General features: G+C 44.1%; 1 protein-coding gene across 1 annotated transcript in view; it reads right to left on the bottom strand.

The window, feature by feature from the left end:
• Positions 1 to 1,248: 1,248 nt before the first annotated feature.
• Elovl6 (ELOVL fatty acid elongase 6) overlaps positions 1,249 to 9,479 on the bottom strand; it is a 107,434-nt gene continuing 99,203 nt past the window's right edge. The window contains exons 4-5 of the mRNA NM_134383.3: positions 7,998 to 8,149; positions 1,249 to 3,283 (exon numbers count right to left, since the gene is read on the bottom strand). Coding sequence (NP_599210.1) covers positions 2,853 to 3,283; positions 7,998 to 8,149 — 583 coding nt within the window. The 3' untranslated portion in view covers positions 1,249 to 2,852. The remainder of the gene's footprint in view (positions 3,284 to 7,997; positions 8,150 to 9,479) is intronic.

Below are 9,479 nucleotides of genomic sequence, written 5' to 3'. Positions count from 1 at the left end.
AACTTGCTTGCCCGGAATGTTCACCGACAGTAGCACTATCTACGTGGCAGTCAAATTCCCTGGCAGGTTTCAGATGTGTCATAGGCCAGTGGTCCAGCCTCGTATCTTGATATAATCAGAGCAGCTAAGCTGATATGTTAAAAACCGTGTGCTGAGCCTATATCAGAATTCTGTTTTTTGTTTATTTTTTTTTTTTAAAAAACATGTGGCTTTTTTCTTCCCATGATGAACACTGGAATTGCCTGTAGCCATAGTTAGCTGGTTTAGAAACTATTCATTATATATTCATCCTGCGAATGAAAAGTCTTAAGTTATTTTACAAGTGAGGAGAGCGAGAAGCAAGCATTGAGATTAAAGTGCTTTGGAAGCATAGCTTAGTCTCTCTCTTTTTTTTAAAAGTTTATGCTTATGATTTCCATATGGTAACCTGTATTCTATGATAAATATCTGAATTAAACTGAGCCAACCAGATGAGCCTCGGGCTGGCCTTTTGATTTAGACTCAAGTCAACTGGTAATGTGGCCCTCTTGGTTCATTATCTTGTTCACTTTCTTCTATAAGGCAAGGGGAAGGTTTATTATTGTACACTACTGTGCATTTACAAAGCTCGAAAGGAACAAGTGTGTCCTAAGACTCCGCTGGACGGAGCGGCTTCTGGACTTTCTTAACTTCTACCCTCATGGCAGAACATCCCTCCAGCCACGACTCATTTCATCAGCCGCCACACAATATTAGCATGGATACCACAGCTGACTCCAGCCCCTGCTTGGCTCTCTCCCCTGGCCTTTCAGTCACGACTCGATCTGCACGGATTCCTTGCTCACCCTTGATCCCATTCCCGCCGAACAGAATCAAATTTATTCTTTCCCGATTCCACACGTAAACAAGCCACACGAAAAACACCCATGCCACCTCTCACGGAAAGGCTGAGCAGCTGTTTCATGAAGGACAGCACAGTTAAAGCTAAAATAATATAAAAATAATTTGAGGAAAAAAAATCCCTTTTACTGTACACTCTCAAGTAAGATAGGTGATAGCTTCTGCTAGCCAAAAATTGTGTTACTACTGATCCGAGCTCTACAACTCTGTGTACCTCACAGTTCTGTGCGTATGTGGCTACACGTCTAATCTACGCAGTGTAGTAGCCTAATTGTTCCTCTAGTTTGCCTAATCATTAAACTACTTAACCAATTAGAATACTATTATGTCACATTGAACAACTTTATGTAATTGCATCTTTGAAATATTAGGAACATCGACACATTTATTTGGCTTGTAAAGGACTGAAATATTACAGATAACATTGTCTAGCTTTCTTCTTCTTTTCTTTCTTTCTTTTTTTTTTTTTTTAAGAATATGGCTCTTAATACATTGACTTTCTGAGTTCCCAAGTGAAAGTCACTTTAAAAATTTTTTATGAAGCTTACTTGAAGCATAGAGGTTCTCTCTCTTCTGATTTGGTCAAATATATGTCAGGTGTTTGACAGCACTTAGAACTTAACTTAGGGTTTAATCTACGCAGGCCCTTTGTGGTCAGCTATTTCAACCTATTATGAAGTGTTTGTTGAAGCTTCTCACTAAGCCAGCAGAGGGCACTTCTCACGCCTCTGCATTGCTGAAGGGAGCGAATGCAGAGGCTGCAGAAACACAGTGTTTACCCCAAATGCAGAGCCCTGCGGATCTGTTTTTGAAAGTCACAAAAATATAGAAAACACAGACTGGGTCATAGGACCTCATTTAGAAAGCCAGGACTATGTGTGAGGTCAAACGGGGAAGGAGGCGAACATGCCATCTGTGTATTGGATGAATCTTCAGTTCTGGTCTCTTCTGATAGTCCTTCCAGCTCCAGGGACGATGGGCTGAGTTTTGTTATAGATAGTACAAGATTCCATTTTCAAGCCAACCAGTCGAGCTTCTTTCTTTTCAATTCCGTATTTACTCCCCCATCCTAAAGTTTGGGGTAATTGAACAACGGCTGCTTCAATTCTCACCGAAGAGCAGAAATAACAGCTGTCAGTGTGATGCTTCAACTGCAGGGTTAGCTATGGGCCGCCTTCTCGGGATTTGGGCTGCATGGTTTTCTTTCTCCCAGAAATAAAGTATCACGGAAGAACTGTCCTCTGCTCCGTTGTAGCAAACGAACAAGCCCGAGGCTGTGCAGTGAAGGGGAAGGTATCTACCTTTTTGACTTTCAGTTACAGTAAAAAGAATTAAGACATCTTTTGTCAAGGAGTTACAAGCTAACTTCTTTAAAAGGCTTAGGTTTTTGCAAAAGCATTGCTGTCCTAGATAGAAACCCTGTCGCTTACCGTTTATCTTTTCTACCAGCTCTGGTTTCCTGTGGAAAAGATTGTGTGTGTGTGTGTGTGTGTGTGTGTGTGTGTGTGTGTGTATGTGTGTGTGTGTGTGTGTATGTGTGTGTGTGTGTGTGTCCGCATGCGCGTGGGTGTGCTCACACAGTTTGAAAAGGGGAAACTCCTTTATCCTTAGAGAAAAACAAAACAAAACAAAACAAAAAACTCTGAATAGATCTCCCCCCTCTTCCTGCAGTGTTTTGCTTGCTGTCCACTAATCTCCTTGCCCATGGCTGCCTTGGCTTCTAGTGTGTTCTAGAGTTGACAGGTAAGAGGGAAGGGGGTCCCTCAGCAGCAGTGCTCTCAGTGAGTCCTCACCCAAAAAGGATCATAAACTTACAACCTAATCTTCACTCCCAAGCTGCCTTGGGCTTAGCGTTTGCTCATAATGTTTTGTTTTGTTTTAGCTGCACCATATGTGATTCCTTGTGCCATTTTCTTTTTGTCTATTATTTTTCGTGATGACCCTGAGCTATGTCTTCCTCCTCAGCTCTGACACTACTCGGCCTTCGTCGCTTTCTTCACTTTGCCGATGTAGGCCTCAAAGAAGAAATGGCAGAAGAGCAGAAGGTAGCTGAGGTACATGAGTGAGGACCAGAAGATGTTCTGAAAGTGGGAGTAGCACTGGTCATTGTCATGCTGCATCCAGTTGAAGACCAGGTAGTTAATGACACAGCCCATCAGCATCTGAGTGATCTGGGACAACGTGATGAACATGGCAAACTTCCGGGAGACCCGGAAACCCGCAGCCCGCAAGGCGTAGTAAGAGTACATGACGGCGTGTACGCCATAGTTCATAGTCATGAACCAACCACCCCCAGCTACCATGTCTTTGTAGGAGTACCAAGAGTACAGGAGCACAGTGATGTGGTGGTACCAGTGCAGGAAGATCAGCTTCTGCTTCCTCAGAATGATGAATATCGTATCACCTGGAAGACAAGGAGTGGAACAAAGCTACGTGAGTGAGGACCAAGGCTGGCTCTAAGGAGTAGAGCAGACATCTTGAACAAGCAAGACGGGCTACTCTTCAATATCGTCAACAGAACATTGTATCAGCTTCTGATCTGAAAAATGGACATTACCAACCAGATTCAACCATCCATAACAGGAAAAATGACCAGAAGAGGGACAGGCGACTGGTCTCAGCAAGCAAAACCAGGTGGCAGACTGAAGTACAAACTCAAGTGCCCAACAAAAACACTCCGAGATTTCATGACAGACAAACGGAACCAGTACAACCCAAGGCTTACCCCTCACACACTTGGTGAATGGCCTGGAGTTCTTGGTACAGACAAGGCCAAGTAATGCTGGACCTTGGGAAGCTTCAAGGTTCTGATGGCTGTGGTAGCGTCAATACAGACATTCACCAACAAGTATTATTTACTTCCCTACTGAATTATTAAACCCAATAACTTTGTTTGCTTAGAACTAAAAGCCAAGTTGCCAGTTTCTCAGCCTATTGAAAGCCTCTGCTCTCTTGTGAGATGCTGAATTTTATTATGTCTATAATGACAGAAGGCAATGACCACTCTCGTGTGTATCTTTAAGGGCCAAACTCTCCTGGACACTAAACTATACCACTCTGTGCCTTCCTTTCCTCTCCAGACTACAATGTAGACACAACACTTCTAGCTGATCTTTGTTAGTAGTGGAAGGATGGTGGAAGTCTAAGGAATTTCATGTTCAAAACTAATTTAGTCAGTTCTAATCAAGATGGGTCTTAATGAGTCTCTTAACATTCATTAAAATATCAATTTGATACAATACCCAATTGTAGTAAAAGCAATTTGCTGTAATATTATAAGCACTTCATCCTGCCTAACTCTTTAAATATCATCCTATCATATCGACCTTTTTTTTTTTCTCTTTTTTTTTTTTTCAGAGCTGGGGACCGAACCCAGGGCCTTGCGCTTGCTAGGCAAGTGCTCTACCACTGAGCTAAATCCCCAACCCCGCATGACGACCTTCTTACTTAACAAGACAGACAGCGTGGAAATGCAAGCAGGACCTGCAGTACTGAAATACTCTGTGTTTTCTCCTGTCTGTATGCTTGAGTGTTTCAGTAGGCCTGATTACTTTGGGAGGAAAGCAAGAATGGGAGAACAATCTGTCATGAAATCTTGAAAGCAATATCCATCTAAATTTACACTGAGTCTTGTTCAGAACTCATGTTCAGGATGGCAGAAGCTGAGGATAACTATCCCCATAGTTATCAACATACATACATACATACATACATGCATGCATACATACATACATACATACATACATACATACATACATACAACCCTGAGGTTCCGGAAGGGCCAACCACGACTCCGTGGACTTGGCTATTACAATTAAATGATAATTTAATTGTAACAGTCTGATGAAACAGTCCAGAATCACTTTCCATTTTCCTGAGTCATGCCAAAACATGGAGTTTGTAGGTACGGCCGAAGCTACAGAGTGACTAAGACATACACGATACCCCAAAGACTGAGAAGGGCTTGATGTTGGCCAACCAATCTTTCTTGAGCAAATATGCCTTGCTATGGAATTGGTACTGGCCAAGTCTAGACATAGGGCTTTGATTTCTTGACGGTATCTGCTTTGTCATTTATCTTTGTTACTTCTGACTCAGGATCAGATGTTGATGGCGATTCCTATAACCCCTGGCTCAGTTATTTTCAGCCAAGAGGCAGCTAGCAGACAAGACACGGTGTTTCTTGTACCCAAGATCTCTGTGTGCCTATGGTGAGGTCAATAGCTACTTTTCTCCCAAGGCAATCACGGCCACCAAGAGATGCACTGATCCAAGTCAGCGTATGTGGCTTGTCACGGACGGCTGAGCTCCTCTTGGAAGAGTTAGCTGAAGAGCTGCCTGGTAGGCACTTCAAAACAACAATGCGCTCAACTGAGCAAGGGCCCAGCCTGACTCACAGCAGATGTTTCCGAGTTTCAACAAAAGCAAATCTCAGCAGGTTTTACTAGGATCCAAACAGTAGGCACTGACCTCTTGGCATGAAGAGGAGAGGGCCAGCCCTTTTGCTCTCTCTCACTAGCAGAGTGGAGTCCTTTAAATCCACTGAAACAAGTTCACTGTTTCCACTGGAATGGAGAAACCTTATTGCCATCACTAGGAGTTTAGTCATGAGGAGTCAGTGGGGGAGTGAGTTTAGTTTCAGTTGGGAGAAGATACAAAGTTCCAGAAATGGACAGTGTTATGGTTACGCCAGGATGTGAACATTATGCTTGCTTAACCCCCAAGGGAAGGGAAGAGACTAGTGAAAACTATAGGTGTGTGCTTTCGAGGAATAGAAAGTTTCACAGTTGAACTCTATGGTGTGTGTGTGTGTGTGTGTGTGTGTGTGTGTGTGTGTGTGTCTGTACCTTTCTCTTTGGTGTTCATAAAGGACTCCATAATTCTTAGAACATACAAAGGCAGAGAAGGTAGGATCTAAGGATAAGAAAACTTAAAAGTAATTCTAATGAAGAGACTTTCTTATCAAATGATAATGGTAAGACTTACTAACTGCAAAAGGAGTTAATTTAACCTTTAAAACACACAGGCAAACACTCTGTAAGTGCCAACTGTTTGGATTTTTTGACCTGTGACACTCAGCAGCTGACCCCAGAGACAAGGCCACTCTGTTCCATGTGGTTAAATTAAGAAAGGGTAGCCAGATCTTAAGATCCTTCCATGAAGGATTCTGACTTCCGTGAGGTTACATGAAGGATCTGGAACTGTATGGCAAATGTCACCACACTAGGCTCAGTAGAGAACTGTTAGCATAGAGTTTCTACATGTTAGTCAAGGTGAACAACTTCAACAAGAAATGTGAGGGCCTATGATGGAATTCTCAGAACTCATAAAAAAGCTGGATGCGTAGAGCCAGCGAGCGTCTAAGGGATTAGACGGAGACAGGCACAGGGCCAGCGAGCATGGTGTACACTCTAGGAAAACACTGTAGCCCTGGCTGTCCTGGAACATACTCTGTAGAGTAGGCTGTTCTTGAACTCAGAGACCCTCCTGCCTCTGCCTCCTGAGTGCTGGGATGAAAGGCATGCGCCACCCCCTCCCTGAGACCTTAATTCTAATGGTGCAAGTTAAGAACTGAACAAGCAAGGCTGGCCTCCATCCTCCAAATGGGCATTATGTCATGTATATACCCACATCCTACACACCCCCCCCCCACACGAATGTGCAAACACACCCCCACAGTCACACAACATGTCCTGGGGCTTGATCTGTACTTACCATATTGTAAGTACAATTGTAAAAATCTGGGTAAAATAGATTTGCATACATCCCAATGGTAGGTGCATTCACTGACTGACTGAATCTATGTCAATACATCTTATTCTCAATTTGTGTTCATGGTGCTCCATGTGTTATGTGCCTACCACGTGTACACGCCCCATTGTTTACCTAGTCAATCTGGATCACGCAGAGACCCGGGATCATATTCTGATCCTCATAGGAAAGGTCTTCAGAGAGATCTTTTGGCTCTCTTTCTTAGTCTTTGACCTCGGAAGACAGCCATCAATCCAACTGCCAGCTATTCATAGGCGGTGGACTTATAGCACATTGTGACACGTGGCTCAGCTGCTCCCCAACACACTGGAGAGAACTTGTATCTACATGGATGTGTGACCTCGAACTGTGAGGTGCTCACAAAACACCACGGTCAGAACAGATCGAAGAAGTCTCCTGATAAACCTACACCCTCTCGCCTCTGGCTAAAGGAGAGAAAAAACAATGAACCTTCTAACTCCACAATTCAATTTAATTTCACTAAAGCCATATAATTATTAATCTTGGATTGGAGGTATTAGGAATCCCAGATAGAAGAGCGACCTGTCTTCCTCAAGAAGAACACACACCAGTTTGTGAGCTAGCGGCTGTTAGGTCTTCACTCAGACCCCCGCCCTCCCAGTGGATTCCTTACTCTGGCAATAAGGACAGATATTAGAAAACTGTGCTCACAACAGGTCCATGACATAAGCTGCCAATGCTTCAGCAAACCTAATTTCGAGACCACCAAACGGTGAGGAGAATCTGGTGAGCAGAATCTAAGCAGAGCGAGAATTTCTCGCAGGTGTCCTACATTCACTTTCCCTAGGGCCAGACTCAGGGGTGAGTAAACCAAGCAGCAGAAGTCAACAGTTAGTGTCCGACAATGAGAACGACACGAGCCCTTGAAGGGAAGCTTGATCTCCCAGTCTGGATCTTGGCTGTGGAGATAAATGCTTGCTTATCTCCGTGACTTGGAAACCATGGCCCCGTCTTTTTCTCCGATTTTAACGTTAGCTCAGCTGTTAATGGGCCTTAGCGAAGAGAGCGTGTGTTATTTTATAAATCCCCGAGAGTGGCCTATTTTTAGTATTGCTAGGAAATTGGCATTTGAAAACTCCTTTTCTATCAATATACATAACGTGCGGTGACTTAAAACGGAGCGAGCAAAGGGGTGGGAGAGAGTCGGTCAAATTTTTAAAGTTCAAGCATTCTAGCTTTTCGGCAACCAGCAAAGACAGACCTACACGTTGTACGTTTCTTTGTCCATTCTTAGTAAGTCCTGTGCATGTGGAGCTGCAATGGAGGTGGGTGTGGGTGTGGGTGTGGGTGTGGGTGTGGGGGTGGAAACAGAAGCAGACACTCACCTAGTTCGGGTGCTTTGCTGAGCACAAACGCGTAAGCCCAGAATTTGCTGACAGGTCCGTTGTAAAAACTCTGGTCACAAACTGACTGCTTCAGGCCTTTGGTCATCAAAATGTACAGCATGTAAGCACCAGTTCGAAGAGCACCGAATATACTTTCGAAAGGAAGAGGAAAAAAAAATAAAGAAAAGAAACACCAGTCAGGGGACCAATTTCACTGTTGACATTAACCTTTGTTATGGTCTGAGTATCAATTAACCCCCATTCATCTCATTCTTCTGAACCCTCCGTCCCCAGCGGATGGTCTGTTGGAAGGTGCTGGGACATTTACAAGGTAAAGCTCCTGCCGAGACAAAGCATGCCACTGGACATGGCTCTGAAGCTCTATGGCCTGGTCATAGTTCCTGTCTTCTCTGTCACCGGACTGTGATGGATCATGACCAGCTACCCGAGGTTCCTCCTGCCACATCTCCCTCCCCCAAATGATGTGCTGTATAACTAAAACAGCCATTCTTTTTTTTTTAAAGATTAACTTATTTATTCTATATAAGTACACTGTAGCTGTCTTCAGACGCCCCAAAAGAGGTCATCAGATCTCATTATAGATGGTTGTGAGACACCATGCAGTTGCTGGGATTTGAACTCAGGACCTCTGGAAGAACAGTCAGTGCTCTTAACCCCTGAGCCATCTCTCCAGCCCTAATACAGCCATAGTTAAAGGAGCTAGCACAACTCTTGGTACTTTGCTTTGAAGACTGTTTGCCCTCATCTGTGTTCTGGAATGAGGTCTTGGAAATTTAGAGCCAGTTCTCACTAGGATTTCATGTGGACCTATTTCCTCCTGGGAACTAGTTCGCTGACAGGAGACAGAAGAGCTGTATGTCCTTGGTGTTACCTCAGCTCTGTCTGCATCCAGTCACTTTTCAAGTCCCACTGGCTCTTATTGAAAGCCCATTAGTGTCTTTAAGCTAACTCTCCCTCCACATCTGGACCCGATTCCTTGGCTCTTGCTGCAGGGATCCAAGCTGCTGGGCCTGTCCATGTCCTCTGGTTCTGTCATCATCTGTGTCTATACTAGGAGAACCTTCTAGACTTATTTCTACTACCAGTCTGGTGAAGAAGAGCTCAGTATTCACCCAACTGTGTACACAAACTACCAACACTGTTCTTCGTCTGATATGCTTCCCTTCACACAGTCACAGATGTTTCATAAAAGTGCCAAAAAGGGGAAAGCTTACTGACAATATACACATAAAACAAACAAAACCCCCCTTCAACCAGGACCTGATGAGGAAACAGGAGCATTTTGGAACATACGCAATACTGTAACTGGAAACATTAAAGCACTTGGCAGTTGGAGCAAGGAGATGCGATTGTGAGTGAACCCTTTAGGTGTGTGACCCAGGGAGAGATGTGTCGGCCTCCCCTTCTCCTCGCCATAGGATACCATAGTCTCCCAGAAGTCAGTGGGAGCTACGTGAATGA

This window comes from Rattus norvegicus, chromosome 2 (genome assembly GCF_036323735.1).
Source record: "Rattus norvegicus strain BN/NHsdMcwi chromosome 2, GRCr8, whole genome shotgun sequence".
In the NCBI taxonomy this organism is placed as follows: Eukaryota; Metazoa; Chordata; class Mammalia; order Rodentia; family Muridae; genus Rattus; species Rattus norvegicus.
The sequence above is the reverse complement of the archived record's forward strand: the minus strand, read 5'-3'. Positions and strand labels throughout refer to the sequence as shown.